The 21,743-nt window shown below is 34.8% G+C and overlaps 1 protein-coding gene across 1 annotated transcript in view; it reads left to right on the forward strand.

Annotated features, from left to right (window-relative positions):
- The first annotated feature begins 3,345 nt into the window (after positions 1 to 3,345).
- Positions 3,346 to 21,743, forward strand: part of LOC136823231 (histone acetyltransferase KAT5-like) — a 33,727-nt gene continuing 15,329 nt past the window's right edge. Inside the window, exons 1-9 of the mRNA XM_067079411.1 lie at positions 3,346 to 3,399; positions 4,277 to 4,337; positions 4,763 to 4,834; positions 5,079 to 5,419; positions 5,690 to 5,950; positions 6,686 to 6,775; positions 9,777 to 9,917; positions 10,133 to 10,226; positions 10,865 to 11,024. Of these exons, the coding sequence (XP_066935512.1) occupies positions 3,346 to 3,399; positions 4,277 to 4,337; positions 4,763 to 4,834; positions 5,079 to 5,419; positions 5,690 to 5,950; positions 6,686 to 6,775; positions 9,777 to 9,917; positions 10,133 to 10,226; positions 10,865 to 11,024 (1,274 nt within the window). The remainder of the gene's footprint in view (positions 3,400 to 4,276; positions 4,338 to 4,762; positions 4,835 to 5,078; positions 5,420 to 5,689; positions 5,951 to 6,685; positions 6,776 to 9,776; positions 9,918 to 10,132; positions 10,227 to 10,864; positions 11,025 to 21,743) is intronic.

Consider the following 21,743-nt stretch of genomic DNA (forward strand, 5'->3'; position numbering starts at 1 on the left):
AAAGACCCTTGACATGGCCCGAGAACTTTTATTGGAATTTGCATAAAGCCCGAGTATGGCCTGAGCTGGCCGTGTTCGGGCGCACGCACGGGCCACACGACTCGGGCCAATTTTTGAAAACATGATTTAAACAGGCGTGAAATTTCAGGACTGAATTTTGTTAACATTTTCTTTGAGAAAAACTTGGTTTCTCTTAATTATATTAAATATATGAATGTTGTAAATTCATATAAATATTAAATGTCTTATTTGGTATGAAAACATAGTTATAAATATACTTTGCGCGGGTGGAAATATTTGCTAGTAGACTGGTCCTGGTTTTAAACTGAAGCGTGTCCACGGGGAGCTCGTAAAGTTTTTTTGAGCGATATAAACAAAACAGACAAATCTTATTTTTTACTATTTTGTTTGACTGGACATACTGAATCAATTTAACATTTAAAACATGGCCCGAATGACTCAGGTCATGTTCGGGCCAAAAGAATTGATAGGGTCTCTCGGCTCGAAGAGGCCCGAGAATTCTCGGGCCATGTCGAGGTTCGTATTTCACACTGCTGTTCCCCTCAGGTAAAATCGTTGATTCTGTAGAGGTCACGAAATTGCCGAGTACAGATGTCGAAAAAAAAATTCAAAATGGCTGCCGAGCGAGCACTGACAAAAACAAAAAATCAGGAGTTTCCATTTAGGGGTCTTCGACAAAAAACTTTCGAATTTTTTATCGGCATTAGGCCTATAAGCTTCAGACCCCACCCCCCTTGCTCTTATCGCCCAAAACTTTTCAAAACCAACTTTTACATCTTTGAAAACACAGTTTTTTCCAATCATCTCCGCCATTGCGTTGATCTCGCCCTTCCACCCCACCCCAATGATATAATATAGCCCGAAGGGCTAGATAAGCGGCCTTAGTCAAAAAGTGACGCTCATCTTTGGAAGGATTTCCTACCAGAGTCACGTGACATTACAATAGAATTTCAGCGATTGACCAATCAGAAGCTTTGAAGCGGGTTTTGGAAAACAATAGCAACAATATTTCTTCCGATATTCACTTTTTTTACTGAAGAAAGCTTAAAGTTGCCTATCTAGCACTTCGGGCTTTACAGATATCTGTTGTTCACCCGTCATCATTGAATTTTTGTATATGTATTTGCACCAACATTGAGTTTGTTCATACCCGCATTGATATTGTTAATCAAAACGAAAGTTAAAGAAGGGATGAAGTCGCAACATTTCGAAAGAAATGGCAGCACACTGGCCAATAAAAAAAGGTTTTTTTTATCGAAGCTAATTCAAAACTACTTTAAAAGTTGCGAATTTGTGCGCGAAGGTGAAAGCAAGTGAAATTGTATGCTTCCAGTGGAGTTTGTGGACAAAATCAGAAAGAAATTGGCTGAAAAGATTTCCGTCCCAATACTTGTTTTTTTATCGATGTAGTTGGACCCCCCCACCCCCTTATCGGCCCAATGCCGATAAAAAATTTGAAGGTTTTTTGTCGAAGACCCCTTGCCTACTACAGCAGAATAAGACAGAGAAATACAGTAAAATAAAAAGTAAACAAACCTTAAACCTTTTGTTTGTCAAAATGAAGAAAATATTCTAGATGCAGTAATAATGTTTACATTCAGAAATAAATCCATTTTCCACCAGACCTACAACAACCACCAACAAGGTTTCAAACCACGCCGACTTAAAAAATGTTGGTCCAGTTCCCTGGAAAGGGTACGATTACACTTCCAAATGACTTTTTTTTACAATAACATTTGTCTTCTCTGGTCTTCTCACAAATCCAAAAATATACTCTCGGGTACCTAATAGCTTGGAATAGGTTGGAATAAGCAGGGGGGTTGGAAAAAATCTCAAAATTTAATAGGCGGGGGGGGGGGTTGGAATAAAAATATCCTGGGTGGAAAATGTTTGAAAAGGAGGCTAATACCTGCTAATACAGCAGAATTAAGACAAAATAGGGAACTTTCAAAAGCATTTTCCCAAAAATTAATAAGCGGGGGATCAACCATGTAAATGTCACTTGTTTTCCTGATATTTGGATAATATTAAAACCTTTCTGTATATATTTGGTTCTTCAAAACCATTTCCATTTCCCGCAGCAGCCTTTAAAGTTCATGTTGCGCGGTAATCTAGAAAGGCCTTTAGTGCGGTATAAACAAATGATTTCATTGGTTTAAAAAAGTCAAAACATCAAGCTATATCACATGATCAGAATCATGATCGGAGTAAACGGAAGCCGTGGTCATATGTCATATGATATTTTCCCGCGTTTTAATTTGGCAAAGTTTAGTAAACTCAACCACGTATCAATGTTTTGATTTTTTTGACGATTTTTTGTCATTCCAACATTCTAGAATTTGAAAATTCGAACGTTTGACTTTCGAATAAATAAATTCGAAAGAGGAAGTAAGTACACGCTTTTTTTTATAAGAATAGCGGTTTTCCAATTCATCATGACATGAATATTCTTAACTTTTTGGGAAAAAAAACACAAAAAACCGTCTGTCACAAACGGTTCTAAGTTTTAAAAATCTGTATGCGACAAATGGTTTTTCCTAGTTTGTGAAGTTTATCGCTCTTTTAAACAGAGGTTTTCCTCGTATTTCTGTTTATTAATGATGAAAATAATTTGATTTTTCTTAGACTTCAAACAGCCAAATTATAAGCAGTTTTACACAGCACACGAAACGCATGCAAACTTCCTCGTAACTTTCTCGTCTCCATCATTAAAATTTTACAACTTTATTACGCTCCAAGTCACGTGATAAAAATAATTCGCACGCTTAGCCTGGTTTCCCCTTCCTTATTTATCAAAAACACACGCTCTAGGAGCTAAGAGGCCGCACGCCGTGATGGCCAGTATGGCGGTCACATTAAATTCAAAAGGAAACCGTGTTCTTTTTATTATTTTCGGTTCACGGTAAAAAGGTCTACTAAAAAATTCCTCGCCTGCAAAATGTTGTTTTGATTTGGATATCTTCGTTCCGTTGAATGAAAGCATGCTAATTAGTTTTTAGTGACTACATCGTTAAAGTTTTCTTTTCGAAAAAAACCCACTTCACGTTTCTTACATTTCAACCTGTTTGATAACGTCTGTAATAGTTTTTAGTAGGCTGGCCTTGGCTAAGATATTAGTTTGTATAATGTCTGAATTGGGACCAAGTATAAATTGGTATTTCACATGATCCTCTGAGATGTCAAACTCACTGTTTGGGGCGAACAGATTCACAGTCAGGGTAATCCTTTTGGGCGTTTTGGCGTTACCACCCTTGAAGTAGCGGGCGTCTTTGTCTCTCTGCAACTCAAGCCACCATTTTAGATGGCCTTAGCAATAGATCCAAAATGGCAACCCTCTTTGTGGAAGATAATTTGTTTTGGTCTCTGGCTTTAGAGTTAGTAAATGTTTTCATTTGTTTTCAATGAAAAATTGTAAGAAACTTGAGTCATTTAGTTTTTGCTGGCAGAAAGAATGGCAGGATCCTGGATGGCTACCCTAACTGCTTTTTAGTTAGAGGGGGTAAAACAGCTTCAGATTAACCTTCGTTCGTTCGTTCGTTCGTCTGTAACCAGCTTTTCTCAGGATCAGCCCATTAATTAGTTTTTTCATTCGTTTTTTTAATTGATTTTTTGAATAGTGATCAGGGTTCGAATAATAGCTTCGCACTTCACAAAATGCGGAGTGAATTTTAGATTTAGCAACCCAAAAAGATTTCCTAACTAAGAAATGCAAAGTTAAAAAAATGTAAGAAACGTCTATTTTGCTACTTTTTTTCATTCGTTAAGCTATTGCTTTATCAACTCGCTACCTCGCAACTTTCTTCATTTGTTTAGCTATTGTTTTATTTACTCGCCACTTTGCTACTTTATTCATTTGTTTATCTATTGCTTTATCAACTCGCTACTTTGCTATTTTATTCATTTGTTTATATATTGCTTTATCAACTCGTTACTTCGCTACTTCCTTCATTCATTTATCTATTGCTTTACTCGCTACTTCAAAACTTCACTATACTTTCCTTTGTCTATAATCTCTTACTTCAAGTCTTACTTCGCTTTTCTAGAGAAATGCATTGAAGATACTTTCGCATTTTTTTCAGACGTTTTCTGTAAAACAAAATAAAACTAGAAAAACAAGATCAGATCAAAACAATTGTACACATGATATTTAAAACCTGGTGGTAAGGACGTGTACTGGTACATAGACAAGATTGGACAAAAGGCGATTGGGTGCAAAAATATTTATTTTCAATTTATTTTTGTTTCTTTATTTTAGCCTCAAAATGTCACTGATGGGTGTAGAATGCCAGTTCATATGTCAAACTCTGAAGAATGGCGTAAGTAACTTTCAAATCTCGTTCCATGAAACTTTCAAATAAAAACTAGGCGCGTATATGCTCTACATCTTACAATGCGCTTCAGAAAGCTCCCAGAGAAGACACCTTCGTAATTTATAGGGAACAAGAAGAACTTGGATTTAAATTTCTTAGAAATTTGAAGACCTTGCTCATATAGAATTTTGAGGTTTCTTCTGATTGATGGTTACATGGTAACTACGCTTCAAAATTTCCTCATAATGGAAAGAAATTTTTTCAATAAGTGAGTTGGAGAGCCCTGGCATGTGCTCATACGACCTTTTGGTTTGTTGTCTTTGAACTACCAAATGTGGTCACAATAATTGAACTGTGCAGAATTGAATTGACGACACTCAATTAATGTACAATCCCATATAACGTGTTTTGTTTTTATCTTTTCATTTCAGCTTTAGCAGAAATTGTCAGCAAAAAGGATAATGGCAATGGCACATTTGATTTTTACGTCCATTATATTGATTGTAAGTGGATAACTTTATATTGAAAACAGTTGGACCATTTATTATATGCTGCTTTTTTTATTGATTTGATCTCGATCAGCTAAACGGAAACGTTTTTTATGTAACTCACAATTTGTTATGATACATGAAAAATTGGGTGCTCTTTGCTTTTAAAAAAGGATCCCATCAAACGTGAATTTATATAATGATGTACCTTACTACAAACAGCCTTCTCCTGAGATTATTTAAAATCTTTTGTTTTTAGATAACAAAAGATTAGATGAATGGGTCAAACAAGACCGATTGAATCTTGAAAAAGTTCAACTTCCAAAAGTTGAAGAAAAGAAAAAGTCTTCATCAGCTTCTACAGCAACTTCAAAATCCAAACAAAATCCCAGTAAAAGTAAACAAAACCAATCTCAATCACAACCAACCACACAATCAGCCTCTACGCCACAGCCGTCACAACATTCAGAATCACAGCCTGTGAACTCTTCTTCTGGAGCTGACAATAGTGAGAATGGAGGCTTATCAACACCAACATCACAGGCTCGCAATAAGTCAGCTGGTTCGCTTATCAATAGAAAGCGCAAAGCTAATGATGAGGTTATTGATTGCCCTTGTTCCTTTTTTCCTGATAATATTAGATGAGAAGGTCTTGTCTTGACTAGCAGCACTAATATATTAGTAAAACACCTATCAACCCGTCACCAAGCTGGATTAAAGGGGATGGGTTGTTTACCATGTCTATCAAATGACTTTAAATGTCCTCAGCAATTCCTTTTTTTTCGCTAGAAAAAGTTACGTTAATGTTAACCAAGCTATATTCCGTTTCTTAAGAAACACAAATTCAAGGAGCTAATTATTTTATTTTAGGTTGACTCAGCGGATAGTCCAAAACCAACTACCGAAGAAAAAACCAACAACCTGCGTAGTGGTGGAAGTATGAGCACGCATGCGCATGATGACGTGGTCACACGTGTCAAAAACATCGATTTGATTGAGATCGGTAAACACCGGATCAAGCCTTGGTATTTTTCACCTTATCCTGTGGAATTGACGAGAATACCGTGCATTTACATATGTGAATTTTGTTTGAAATATGTCAAAAGTTTGACCTGCTTGAAACGGCATAGGGTAATTAGCATTCTTGAAATTACTTTCTTCATTTTACCATGGCTTACAACCATGCTCTCACCTTGAATTCTTGACAAGATCCTCTTTTATTTATTCATTTAGTTTTTCCCGGTATAATCTTGTACCTTATATCGAATACCGAATTTTTTAGATTTTAGGAGGGGCATTCATTTGAGGGGGCGCTTATTGAATAATTTATAACAAAGTTCATTGTAATAAAGGGAAAGGGAACCCCATTTTGCCTTTTCATTACTGCTTGAGTACAAAAATATTTGTTTACTTTAGAGATGTAGAAACGGGTCAAAATTATTTCGAATACTAAAAGAATACAATTAATATCGTGTATTTAATTTTTCCTTCAAATTCCTCAAATTCCTTATAGCTAGTGCTTTAAATAAACGCCCCTTTTAGAGGGGGTGCGTTTATAAGAAAGGGGTGTTTATTTGAGGGGGCGTTTATTTGAGAGGGCGTTTATTGAATTTTTTCCTCAAAGGAGGGGCATTTATTCGAAGTAATACGTAGTAATATTCGTCATTAATTTTTGGTATTCTACCCTTAAAATTTCATTTGAACTGACTGGAAGAAGTGAATGATTTTTGAGTAAAGAAATTATTTGTTCAAAAACATTTCTCCAGCAAATAAAATTGAATCAGTTTAGAGAACCCATATTACCAACTACATAAATAAAGCGTGGAGTATTTTATTCTCAATTTGTTACTTTATTTTTCTGTTCAGGAGAAGTGCACATTGTACCATCCACCTGGAAACGAGATTTATCGAAAAGACAAACTTTCCTTTTTTGAAATCGACGGTCGTAAGCAAAAGGTGAGATATCATACATACATTTTTTCCTAAAAAAGATACATGTTTTTTTTTATAAGCAAGTGTCTGCCCCTACATCAGGCTCGCATTATGCTTAGCATTCTATTGTTCTCAAACAATAGAGCCATTGTTTAGGTACCAAAAACTTAGCCTGCATATGCTTATAAACGTTATGCTTATAAAAGAAAAAACATGTACTCTATGTAAGTTTTTCAAATCGACTCCATATCATAAATGATAAAAAATACCAAAAAGTTAGTATACTCATTGAGACGTGTCAATAAACTGTTTGGACTTTAAGAGCCATTTTTTTTAAGAGTCTTCAGGGTGTGATACCTCACCCTCTTAGATTTTGCTGAAATTTAGACCAAATGATTTATCACACAAGAAAATAAGACCCTGAAAATTTCACCTTGATATCTCAAGTAGTTTTGAAGATACAGCGTCTCAAAGATAGGCTACTAAGGGAAAATTGACCCCTAAAAATCATGAACTCTGGTGGGGAGCAGATTTTGAAAGCCAATGAATTTTTATTCAAGTACATTAGAAAGCTGGTTTACAGTGGATTTCAAGAACTTTTTGTAGGGAATCAGAAAAAATCAAATTGAGTCTCCAAAATTTTCCCCGAAAATCTCTAGCACCTCCTGTAGAGGGCTTCAAACTTTGCGTAATCTGGGTTTGGAAGCACTTTTAGCTGGCTGCTGATGGTCCTTGGGACTTTTTTGAAGTAAACTTTTGACCTGGAGTGGTTTACTGGTGGGTTTTGGCCACAAAAATAACATTTTCAGGATTTCCATCTTTGCGTAACCGTCAAAAATGGCCGAAAAAATTGCTATTTTGGCAGACCTGGAGCAAAATTCAAGATGGCGTATCTTTTTAAGGCAACACCAAATTTTTTTGAAATTTTCAGCAAGGCTTCCTTAGTAGGTCTAGTTTATAGCCTCAAAAAAATCTCAATGGGCATTTGAAGTCTCTTAAAGATATGATCGATTGAAAATTTGCTTAACTTTGTTGTTTTCTCCCTCTTAAAATGCTAAATCAGGCCCACTTAAGGGCTCTAACAGGATAATTTTTGTCAAAATATTGGTTGATCTTCCCTAGCCAACTAATCATTGGCATTAAGGGAACAACTGAAAAAGATTTCAGTTCATTTCCATCAACAGATGACATTTTATGACTGTTTCTTTATTTTTAAGTACAGAATATGTAAAAAAATGAGACTGGCATCTAGCCTTTCCTACCATTCCAGAGCCCATATTTCCAGGAAACGCCTCAACCTTTCACAGTTTGGTGAATAATAATCTTAAATATAAGCAGGCTACTTCAACTAAATGGGTTTAACAGTACTTAATTCCTATTCAAAAACTTTTTAGACTCATTCAGAAATCCTACTTTGACAATAATTTGCGCTGTACCGCAAAATTTCTAAGTCCAAGTGTCGTGATTAGCTTTTAGACTGTCCAATATCTCTATAATAGTGTACATTAACAGTCTTACTTGTTGATTCTTAAATAACTAAGCAACATTACTAGGGAGATAATTTATGAGATACTGCAAACAATGCTGTTTAAATCTTCTGGACAAGAAATATTGGACAGTCTAAAGCTAATCACAACACTTGGACTTAGAAATTTTGCGGTACAGCGCAAATTATTGTCAAAGTAGGATTTCTGAATGAGTCTAAAAAGTTTTTGAATAGGAATTGAGTACTGTTAAACCCATTTAGTTGAAGTAACCTGCTTATATTTAAGATTAATATTCACCAAACTGTGAAAGGTTGAGTTTTTTTCTGGAAATATAGGTCCTGGAATGGTAGGAAACGCCAGATGGCAGTCTCATTTTTTTACATATTCTGTACTTAAAAATAAAGAAACTGTCATAAAATGTCATCTGTTGAAGGAAATGACCTGAAATCTTTTTCAGTTGTTCCCCTAATGCCAATGATTAGTTGGCTAGAGAAGATCAACCAATATTTTGACAAAAATTATCCTGTTAGAGCCCTTAAGTGGGCCTGATTTAGCATTTTAAGAGGGAGAAAACAACGAAGTTAAGCAAATTTTCAATCGATCATATCTTTAAGAGACTTCAAATGCCCATTGAGATTTTTTTGAGGCTATAAACTAGACCTACTAAGGAAGCCTTGCTGAAAATTTCAAAAAAATTTGGTGTTGCCTTAAAAAGATACGCCATCTTGAATTTTGCTCCAGGTCTGCCAAAATAGCAATTTTTTCGGCCATTTTTGACGGTTACGCAAAGATGGAAATCCTGAAAATGTTATTTTTGTGGCCAAAACCCACCAGTAAACCACTCCAGGTCAAAAGTTTACTTCAAAAAAGTCCCAAGGACCATCAGCAGCCAGCTAAAAGTGCTTCCAAACCCAGATTACGCAAAGTTTGAAGCCCTCTACAGGAGATGCTAGAGATTTTCAAGGAAAATTTTGGAGACTCAATTTGATTTTTTCTGATTCCCTATAAAAAGTTCTTGAAATCCACTGTAAATCAGTTTTCTAATGTACTTGAATAAAAATTCATTGGCTTTCAAAATCTGCTCCCCACCACAGTTCATGATTTTTAGCGGTCAATTTTCGCTTAGTAGCCTATCTTTGAGATGCTGTATCTTCAAAACTACTTGAGATATCAAGGTGAAATTTTCAGGGTCTTATTTTCTTGTGTGATAGATCATTTGGTCAAAATTTCATCAAAATCTAAGAGGGCGAGGTATCAGACTTTCTTTATTCTGAAGATTTTTAAAAAAAATGGCTCTTAAACGGCCACAATTTTGGTACAAAAATTTGCTCTTTTTCAGAGTATTTTGAAATGCTTCGGCATTCATGCGTTGCGATTCGCCGGCATTTGATGCTAGGCCATAGGAGCCTTTGAAAGTTAAAGTTTCGTTGAAATTCAAAGGGATCAGTTTTTCAATTTCTGAAAAGGGCTCACCACTTAATTTGTTAGAATCTGAAGAGCATGACTTATATTTGTAATGGGCATTTTTTCATTTTCAGAGCTATTCACAAAACCTGTGTTTATTGGCGAAACTGTTTCTGGACCACAAGACTTTATATTACGACACAGATCCCTTCTTGTTCTACATTATGACGGTTTTTGATGACGATGGTTTTCATATAGTCGGATACTTCTCCAAGGTAGAAGACAACCTTCAAGTTTTATTCTATTGTGTCCACTCCTCAAATGTTGCTTTACTTCTTTAGTTGATTTAGATGTTTTTTTTTATGAACATGTCCTCCTAATCTGTGCATCATAATGTTGATTTTTATCAATATCTTAAATATAAGCTAAAAGCCTTATTTTGATTTATTTAAAATATCATTCACATCAAAGCTTACAATAATCTTTACAGGAGAAAGAATCAAGTGAGGACTACAATGTGGCTTGTATTCTCACCCTTCCATCTTATCAACGGATGGGGTATGGAAAAGTGCTCATTGAATTCAGTAAGTTTTCTGTTTGTAATTTTTGAAACATTATTAGAAGACAAGTCGACCTTGGAGTCCTTAATTTTATATTTTATATCTTGATTTTGATTTTTCCGTTTTTCTTAAGACGAATTTCAGCAAGTATGAAAAAAACTTGACGAGCTTTTCTAAAATGTCGACCTAATTTATGTAAAGCACAGATTTTTTATTAATGCAATTGTTGTCAAGCGCTGTAATTCTTTTATGATATCACGTGACCTCGGTAGAATTTTCTTCCGAAATACGGCACACTTTTGAGCTAAAGCACGCCATCTAATAACCCTTTGGGATTTATAAATCCGTGATGTAAAGTCTATTTTCCATCCGTAAAGTCTGCTCATATAAGGAATCCTGTATTAATAACACGCATGTGTAATTAGACTTTCTTTTGAGTCTATGCCTCCGCAATATACAAAGAGGAATGACCTCATTGCAGAGGTTTGCTTACGGGAATTTTTATCAAACAGACAATGCGCGCATAGTGTACTCAAAAAACAATGAAAGTGATGAACGTGATATGCACTCTACAGAGGGCCTCTAATAAGACACAAAATATTTGAGTCGTATTGGCATTTTAGATAATACCTGAGTTGGTAATATTTTGTCTTCAATTTTAGGTTACGAGCTATCAAAATTCGAAGGGAAGACCGGACATCCTGAAAAACCGTTATCAGACTTGGGACTGTTATCATACCGATCTTATTGGTCACAAACCATCTTAGAAATCCTTCTTCAATTGAAAAGTGAAGAAGGAACAAACCCTATAATAACTATAAAGTAAGAATTTTCTTCCAATAAGATGTTGTTTAGATAACATACTTCTGTGGGATTCTTTTGATAATTAGGTGGAAATAGGCTTCGTTACATCTTCCTTCGTTTCGAGCGTAAAACTCCTACTCTTCGGGACATGCGCACTGCTCTTCTTTTGAAAAGTGATTTTTTTAATTTACATTGCATGCGCACTAATGTTTTATTGAAACAATGTGTTTGTTTGGAACCCTAGCCAATCAGCCATGTTTTAAATATTCTTTCATTTGATATCAGTAGGTACGCAAGGTACTAACCCTGATTATCAGACAAATTTGTCTACTAACCTCTTTTTAGTACCTGGTGTTAACTTTTTCTGAGGAAAAAAAGGGAAAACACACCCTCCCCCAATCCCAATCCCCCAATCAGATACTGGTTACCGAGGAAAATAATGGCCACATAACCTTGTTATACATAGCAGTCAATTTCACCTCACCAAAGTGTCGGAAGTTCTCAAAATCTGGAAATTCATTTCTGGCAATTCGATTTTTCAACATTATTTAAAAAAATATGAAAATCAAAAAATATGTCCCTTAAATGAAATCTGTTTTTCGTCTGGAAATTTTTCGGAAAATTGACAAAATTCTTTTCTGATTTGCCAAAATTGATCATTAACCCATTTTATCCATTTTACCAAAGATTAGTGTACCAGGTCAGGGATTTTTCTCTTTGGACCTACCCCGGTGGAGGTCCTATAAATCCGTCCGTCCGTTCGTTACAAACTTTTCTCGAGATTGGCTCATTAGTTTTTTTCTGATTTTTTGCACAAAGATGTGTAACTCGAATGTGACAGAGCCCGATTTTCGAAAAGAAAATTTTGGGGCAAATTTGGGCCAAAAAACACCTAAAAAACGGGTTTTTTGGACTTCGTGAAAAATTGGATCATTAATTTGTTCTGATTTTTTGCATGAAAGTAGGGTACCATCATAGGTAAAAGATGGCTCAAGCAGATTCTTGCAAAAAAATTTAGTTGGCTCAAAAAACGCAAGTTTATCTATAAGAATCACTATTAATAAGCATACATCAATGTTCTTAGTCAAATTACTCAATTTTAAAGAAGATAGATGTTTTTTTTGCTCATGAGGGCTTACTTTTGAAAAATATGTGTGTTTAGACGTGAAACTTTAGTTGCTTGGCGTGTTTTTATAGAAAAACTGGCCAAATTCGATATTTTTTTATAAACACATTATCAATTACTTAGGTATTAGCTTTTCTCGAGATTGGCTCTTTCATTCTTTATGATTTTTTGCACAAAGTTGCATAACTATAAACCCTCAAATGTGGGGCTCTTCCAGAAAAAAATTTTACATAGGGGTGGAGGATATATTGTCCGGGGGTGTAAATTTGGTGTGTCTGGGGGTAATTTGGTGTGTCTGGGGGGTCGGCAGATGCTTGTCCGGGGGAAGGGTAAAACCTTTTGTCCGGGGGGCCAAAAGTCACCCTGTCCGGGGGGGGTAAATCACTAAAAATTGTGCAAAAAATCATAAAGAATGAAAGAGCCAATCTCGAGAAAAGCTAATATCTGGAAGAGCCCAATTTTTGGGAAAAAAATTTTGGGGTAAAATTCAGCTAAAAACGACCAAAAAAAGGTTTTTTGGACTTTGTGAAATATTGGGTCATTGTTTTTTGTCTAAATTTTTGAATGAAAGTAGGTAAAAGATAGCTCAAGCAGATTTTTGTAAACAAAGAATTTTTCAGCTCAAAAAACGCATCTTTATCTATAAGAATCACTATTAATAAGCACACATCGATGTTTTTAGCCAAATTACTCAATTTTTTGATGAGATTGATGTTTTTTTTGCTCACAAAGTCTTGAATATGAAAGAATATTTAAAAAGCATGAAATTTTGGTTTCTAAACATTTTTTTATAAGAAACAAACGACTAATTTAAATAGATCTTCACTGTTTGTGTTCTGAATGATCGTTTAATGGTCACGCTCACGTAGATATCAATTATAAATGTGTTAAATGCATTACCAGGTAGGTCCATAAAGTATCACTTGTTTAATATGTCCGTATAACGGCCAAAATACTCAATCTAAGATTGAGTTTTTGAAACTCAAATCTAAATTCAATATATCCAAAATAAATGAGATTTTCTTTAGTGAAATTAACCTTCTTTGTTGTTTATGAGCAACAATAACTAATTACTATCTACATATTCAAGACTTCTTGGGAGCTTCGCCCTCTGAACATCCACAGGACCCCCAGCTTCATCAATGTACAGCTTTGCTGAGAACGTTCCCTTTCAGGCATATTAGAAATTCATAGTCCCAGCTTAAAGTGCTTGGAAAAATCCCTGCAGACAGGGCGATATACCCACGCCACCCAAAATGTACAACCGGATACTAACTTTTTTGAGAATCAAAATTAGTGAATGGTCTAAGCCATCAATTTTTATACATTTACAAGATCGTGTATTATCTTTTAGTTACAAGTTACAAAGTTACAAGTTACTAAGTTACAATGAACAAGACGACTTAAAGTCGAAAATTTCGCATAATACTTGAACATCAACGACGAAGACGCGTGATACGTGACTCCTGCAGCATTATGCATTTTGAATGAAGCGTTACACAAAATATACACAATGTATTGAACACACAGGTCATAGATACCCTGTTTTTTTAATGAAAAATCTCAATCCATTAAAAAAAAAGATTCCTTTAAAAATGCGACTAAAGAATTCTATTCTATAAAGCGTAAACAAAATCTTTCAATTCAGAATAATTCAGAGAACTGCAATATACTTGAGAAAAATAATTTGTTTTAAATTTTTTTGAAAACGAAGAAGAAAAAATGAACTTTTCATTGTTTGATGCCAGAAACCTCATTTTGTGCTTTGAAGGAACTTGTGATAAAGACTTCTTACTTGCGTAAAGTTTATATCAACTTCTTTTTATAAACAGTAGAATTTATCTAAAATTGAGAAAAATGGCTAGTCAGAAAAATCTGTTGTATACTATCTTCGCTTTCTGATATGAATGATGGGCCACCACCATCAAAATCATTGGACTTTTCCAGAAAAAAATTGAATATGGGGGGGGGTGAAGGATATAACATTTTTTGGAACCCCCCCCCCCCCCCCCTGGACATTGTGACTTTTTATCCCCCGGACAGCAGGTCTAACCTCCCCGCCCCGGACAAGCATCAGTTGATCCCATCGAGAGCAAGTTTACTCCCCCCCAGGACAAGGCCCAGGACAAATTTTGTAGATTTTTTACTACCCTCCCCCACCCCCATGTACAGACATTTTCTGGAAGAGCCCATTAAAGGCAAAAAGCAGTTGAGGACACTCATTTTTTTATAAGCATACGGTAAATTTCGGCTGAAGCTCACTATGCTTAAGTAAATCTCAATATTGAGACTCAAATTATGCTTAACCCTATGCTTGGTAAAAAAATTATGTAAGTTTAGATAGTGTACATTCTCAAGAGACCAAGTTGTGTTATTTATAAGAGATTAAACAAAATAAAATCACCAATTTTTCGAATTTTGTTTGTAATTCTCTTCTTCATTCTTCTGTTATTTTCTGAAGTATGGGAAATTATGATTCTAAAAATTTCTTTGGGTGAGCCTCAAGGTATGCTTAGCATATGCTTAATTTTTCTGGAAATTTGAGCTTCAGTATGCTTATAAACGTTAGGCTTATAAAAAAAATGAGTGTAGTTGAGCTCCAGCTCCAGCTTCTGGACTAGAAAATTGCAGGGTAAAAACTAGCCAACTTTAAGCTTTAAAGAAATAATACTCCTTGAGATTAAACTTTGACTCCTTTATAACTGCTTTAAACTGCATCCCATTAAACAAACCCTCCCCAATCTCTTGCCGATTATCCTGTGAAAAATATATAGGGGAAAGATTCCAGAAAAGTAACAAGAATCTTAGTGCGGAAATGGGAATCTTATACAGACAACGTACCATGGTTCAAAATGAAAATCCTAATTAGCAAAAGGTGTATCAAGATCGGAGAAGTTTGATTGAAGCTCAATTAGTTTGATTTATTACCTTGTTGCCCATTCTTTTTACATTCCGAAGGCTTATTAGCAGACACCCACGCTAAAGCTTAAAGAGCGAGCCACTATCTATCATCCCATCGGGGAGGAAAAGCTGGAACTTTTACTAATCAAACTCATCGAACACCAATCAAACTTCATCGGATAAAAAACTGTCATCATTAACGAGGGACCGCTGTACATTGTGCGGTGGAGTACGGTGGGGCTGGATCTAAATGTCCTTTGTACGGCGATCTGCGGCGATGAAAACAGGTTAATTTGAAATCTGCTGTATTATCTGTACACCCCACCTTACCCACCGTACAATGACAATGTACGGCAGTGTCTAGACAGGGTCGTTTCGATTATACAAAAATGGTTGCTGAATTTCAATTGACATGATTTCTAAGAAATACCGTGAGATCGGGTAACTTGCATACGCATAGCCCTCAAATGAATGAATGACCCATTTGGTCATTAAAATACAGGTCATTAAAATACAAAGTTAAACCAAAACAAAAATGGTAGGCTAGAGCTGCAAGCGGAGCTGCGTAGTTCATTTGTTTTTGAAATTTTGCTGCTTTGATTGGTCAGTCATTTGATGGCTGTGCCAGTTACCCACCACTGATGCAAGTTACCCGACTTCACGGTACTTGCTAAAACTGACTGTTTGTCACAACTAGTTTCACTATTAACACATAATTATCTGGTGAAAAAAGGAAAAAAAGATCATACCTGTGCTGTTTGTAGTTTTGGTGAAGAAGAGAAGAGAGGGTTAATAATGTTGTTGTTTGTTTGGAAAATTAACTCTTTTTGTACTACTTACTGGATACTGAGCATGATCAATTTATTGGTGCATTCACTAACTACACAAACATAAAATACTTAGTAGTAAACAAATATTAAACCTCTTTAAACACTCTACAAAAGACCAGAAAATATGATAAAAATTTATACAGCAGCAGCAAGTTTCAAAATCAAGCAGCCATTAAAAAAAGTTCTCACAATGAATGTTTACAAAGGCTTGGAATTACACTTCTTGCACTAGCGCCCTGTTTTTTATCACTTTTTATCTTTGGGAGTGAGTCCACCTTTAGAATATTTACCGTAGTACGCCCGCAGCCAAACGCCCACGCCATAATTTGCGCCCTAAAAAATGTCTCGCCAGCCAGACACACGGAAGGCTATCGTAATACTTTCGCTAAGCGAAATTAATAAAGAGAATGACTTCGCATATATTATACTAGAGTGAAAAATATTAGTTTGAATAAAATATAATAGTGTTCTTAAGTTTTCCTTACCATATCATATCTTGAAATAAGTCGCCTAACATGCTAGACAAATATTATACTAAAGTTAAAATATCTCAGAACTAAATGTCAATGTGAATAAAAATTTAATGAGCTTTTTTTCTTGGTGAAATTTTGGTTTCGCTTAGCATTTCGGATAACAATTCTATTTCGACGTCATCAATGATGCGGGGTGGATCAATTTCAGCAAAAATATCAATCAAATCACCCCCTTTCTTTTTTCTTTGATGCACTTTTTTCTGGATTTTGTCTATCTGACCACGAGTTGTTAAAACCCACTCAGTAGGGACAGGTAGTTTCAACTTAGATATGACATCTTTGTTTACTTCTTTCCCATATTTTCTTCGTATTTTTTTCTCTTTTTCATTGAAAGATGTTGTGTCTACACATCCGATCGGAAAAAGATTTAAAACTTTTGGTTTGAAATCCCCTGCTTTTTCAATCTGTTGTATAACTTGCTCCATCCGGTTCTTTGTATCTTTTTTTACCGATTGTTGGGTAAATCCAACTTTCACCAACATAGTTTTCACATTTTCCTCATAGGGAGAGGTCAACCCATGTTCATAATTCAAAACGATCGCATAAATATTAGGGCGCCATTTTTCTCTGCGGATACGGTCATCCATATCCTTTTCTTGAGCATACTTGTTCAACTCCTTGATCAATTCGTTACCATTAGAACCTTCCCAAAATTTTTGTTTGAAAGCATCTAAGTTGTTGATTTGTTCAAAATCCCACGATGCCATACTGTATTAGTGTTTGTCCTTCTGTCCAGTTCTATAAGAAATAAGAAATGTCCACTATAAGACATATTTTCAAGATAACTTAAAGAACAGTAAGAGAATTTAGAATGGTGTATACGAACTAATTGAAAGTAAAAAAAAAACATAAAAGTACAATAATCTCTCTAAACATAAATGGGCAAGTAACATCAGACCCAAAAGTAACAACTGAAGAACTAAACAAATATTTTACTACCGTAGCTGATAAAATACACTGTAAACATGAATGACAAGGACTGTAACCGTAATAATAGATAATAGAGAAAAAAAAGATGGTTTGGAACTTGAGCGTATGGCTTTCTGACTCGTGAGAGTGCAAAAAATCAATAAATGCGGACGAAGCACAGCGTAGAGCAGTTAGCAAACCTTTTAGAGAAGATTTCTTGGAACTAGATGCAGAATTTGATGTAGTAATTCTGAAATTAATTGAAGAAGATGAATTCACTGAAGCTTCTGTTGAAGAAACTGTGAAAAATGTAAGTAAAAAACCTTTATTTACATGTGAAATTAAAAGTATTTTTGCAGTGTTTTTATAAGGGCTGTTATGTAAGTATTTCCTTTTCAAAAGAAATGGTAAACAATAGAAGATGTGTACATGCTAATAGAGATTTTATTTCAATGAAAGATCAAATAACTTTTCAGGGGGTTAAGCATTTCTACAAAAATGAACTTTTTCTTTTTCTTTCTATATAACTGAAAGTACAAAAGAATATTATAATCAAAAGAAAGATTATAAAAAGCCTTTAAAAAGGAATCACCATTTTTGCTTATTTTAAGCGGCGTGTCGGAAAACTTCAATCAGCATTTCTAATAAGTCTAAAAACTTGTGTGGATAAAAATTCATTCATTCGAAATAAAATCTTTCCATTTAATACACCTATTTCCTATTAGCGGATTCATGTAAAAAAGTCACGAAAAACGTCGAGAAAGTCTCTGATTGGCTGAAATATTGCACATACAAGCATATTCTTTCAAAATGTCCAGAGTATGAGGTAATCTTTGCACGCCTCCGCCAATCAAAAGTTTGTTTACTTGACGTTTTTTCGTGACTTTTGCATGAATCTGCTAATAGGAAATAGGTGTATTGTTTTTCTCTTGTGTGTGAATGTCATGGCGTGTGCAAAAAAAATATGTACACATCTTTTCAAGGAATTCTTTTTAAACTACGATAAGACTTGCTATCGAGCAAGTCTTATTTTTCGCTTATTAAAACAGGCGATTCCTCGAATTTAGGATTTTTTCTTCCATTTTTTCGAGTGGTCACATTAAAAAATAGATTAAAATATTTGTTGTTTTGACAACAGCTATATAAGCGGAGGTAAATCATTTGGTGTGACCGCGCTCAAACAAAAGAGAAATCTCGCTCAATTGAACAACCCCCCTGATTCGTTTAAAGCTTTTTACAGTGCTTCCATTTTGGTTCTGCTTCGGTTTTGGCCCCTTACATGGGCTCATATTTCTCTTTTTCTCTCCCTCCTTCAACAAAGATATACCATAGAATTCTAAGGATGTACTCATTAGTGTCTTTTAACTCATGTATAGAATAGGATAAATTCTTTTTAGGGACCATTCAAAAAGTACGTACGCTCGAGAAGGGGGAGGGGGTACTCCCAAAAGCGTACGAGGGGGGTCCTTGAGGAGAAGTACGTACGCTCGTAACTTTTCTTAAACTGTCTTTTTTGAGAGAAAACTGCAATATTTTCACATCAAAAAATTGTTTTTGCGATTGTTATTTTTCATCTCCTTTGGTATTTTTACACCCCTGAGTCAGTGGTCCGGTCAGATCCACCCCGGTGAGTAGCCCGGTGAAAAAAATGCCTAAAAACACGCCAAATTTTGTCCCCGGTGGAAAATTGGTAACCCCGGTCAAATTTTAGAAATTTATAGTCGAGGCCCGGTCAAATATCATCCTTTACACGCTTTATTTTATTAGAACACCTAAAATTTGGCTGAGCCTGGATGTGCTTATTTTTTAGCAATTTTCAGCCTAAAATGTTCTTAATTATGCGTTCTTAATTTTTGAGACTACTCTAAATCGACAATATGATACAAAATAAAGAGCACTTAAATTTTGCAAAATTTTGACAATATTTGACTCTCGACTTTTGAAGATCCACCCCTAAATTCGGTTAAAACTGCTTAAAAAGAGGAAAAAATTGTAGTTTCTTGTCATTTTTTCCAAACTGAGGCTGGGCATGTTCTTAAGATGTTCTTAATTTTTCGACGAATTTCAGCCTATATGTTCTTATAAACTAGGTTCTAATAAAAAAAAAACGTGTATATTTATTTGTCAGTTTCATTTCTTATTCATTGTATTATTTTCTTTCTAAATAAATATTTCTTAAACTTCTTACATTAGAAAACTAATAAACCAGCCGAGGCTGGAAAGTCAGCCAATATAGCTAGATTATTAGTTGGATAGCTTGTAAAGAAGTTAAGTAGCTGTGATGGAAGGAAGGACTAGATGCACAAAGAACCAAGCGAAATTGGAAAATTTTAAGGGCTAAAAACCACATTTTGCTTAAAAATGTTTGTCCAGGTTACTTATGAGTAGAAAATGAACATTCCGTATGTTAAGCATTGGTAACTTTTAACATTTTTGAAGATAAAGTAAAAATCTAGGGACAATTTACAAATTACAAAATTTTAGATATGTCCTGTTATAAACCTGTACAAAGATTTTATCAAAAAAATTAAATAGACGAATCATTTACATTTATAAATACAAGTAGTTTTCTTTTTGAATAATAGTTCATTAAATTTATTCCAGTAGCATGTTTACAATAACCAAGCAAAACAAAACAATATAATTTTTAAAATATGCATGATGCAGTAATTATGCATGGCTGTATCATTGTTTTTATGCTGGAGTACATAATTATTCAACATGGCTGCCTCTTTAAAAAAAAGGTCTATACCTGACCAAATTCTAATAACACTTTGTCACAATTCTTCAGGTGCTCCTACTAGAAATTCACACTCTAGAAATTGTAACTGGCTGTCATTAACAATTAAGCTAGTCACATACTCCAGAAAAACACAATTTGCCTCAAAAACTTTGCGAAAAGTAGTTCAGTCTCTATAAAATTTCAACAGAAACTGTATTTTAGTAAGGTAGGTTACCCTTTTATGGACACCCCCTATTATGGACAAACCCTTCTAAAAGATTACAGTACACGTAGTGTTCATATTATATCATGATAATTTGTATAAAAATTTTATTTTTTTATTTTTGATATAAAATAAGTAAAAAAGTAAAAATCAGACAGAAGATGTCGAAAAAAAATTGCCATTATAAACTTTAAAATACATAATGCACTTGTGGATCTGTATTGTCTTTTAACAGCATCAAAGTAATTTATTTGACTAATGATTGGTGATGAAAGTATGGTAAAATAGTGTTTCAAGTGGGCGGGTCCACCCATTCTCTAACATGGATGTTTGTTACCTATTATGAACAGGTGGGTGTTTCCAACCAAAAAAGCCCAAAACATGCGCCAAGATCACAAAACACAATCTGCGTCCAGATGTGTGAACAATAAAAAAATAATATGCGATGTTCGTCATTTTATCCAGTGTTCTGGCGGCAATCAAATATATGTTTCGTTCGTGTCAAAAATCTTCATAAAATAGAGTCAGTCAGTCGGTCGGTAGTAAATCTAGTCAGGTTTTTTGGAAAATGGTTTCAAAGTTTAGTTTAATATTTATTCGCTCGCTTCATGAAAAATTCTGACAATTTTCTGACTCCTCCAGCATTTTTGTCTGCCAAGTTGGTTGGATTGGTTGGCCGACGCAAACAGCCGGCGCGAACAGGACATCTTTTTGATTGTCTCCCTCTGCTGTTGTTGTAGCCAAACACGCCAGTGCAGTATGGATTCCACAAAATCTCGCGCCGAAGATATTTTTCCGTACAGCAAGCCTCACGCCAAGCAAAATTTCTTTTGTACCAACATTCAATTTTTCAATAAGTTGGCAAGATGGGAAAAGAGGCGCATGCGCCAACATAATTAATAAATTGACACAAGCGTAAGCGAGCAAAAGCAAATTTAGCCAAATGAAAGCTAAAAATCAATGAATTATATTCACGCCGAGCTGGAATTATTACTTTACACCAAATGAAAATGAAACAATCTTTGTAAGTACCCTTAAACCAATGCGTCAAAAACGTTTCAGTTGTACGTTAGTTACACGAAATCCATGCTGGCAAATACGTCCAAGTCCAAAAACATGATTGCATCCTGTCTTTATCAAATTTAGACAGTAGCTGTACTTTTTTATACTTTATCATATTCCAATAACATTATAACATGATCAATTCCACCTACAGCTAGAGGCAAACAGGAAAAATATGTTTATTTATTATGCAAAAAGCAGAAATTCTTAAAAATAACAAAAACTTGAGCAAATTGCTAAACCTTCAACAAATATAAAAAAGAATCCCTTTGATGAAAATCATGTGTTTGATTTGCCAAGTCATTATAAAAAGATATGACAGAAATTGAAGCTTGCAACATGCATTTTACTTCCTGCATTTACACTGAAAACACTGAGCCGTTTACTAGTAAACCGCCATCTTGAAACACCACATCTATGTTTTCTAAAAA

The sequence above is a fragment of the Clytia hemisphaerica genome, unplaced genomic scaffold (assembly GCF_902728285.1).
Source record: "Clytia hemisphaerica strain Z4C2 unplaced genomic scaffold, Clytia hemisphaerica genome assembly, whole genome shotgun sequence".
Lineage (NCBI taxonomy): Eukaryota > Metazoa > Cnidaria > Hydrozoa > Leptothecata > Clytiidae > Clytia > Clytia hemisphaerica.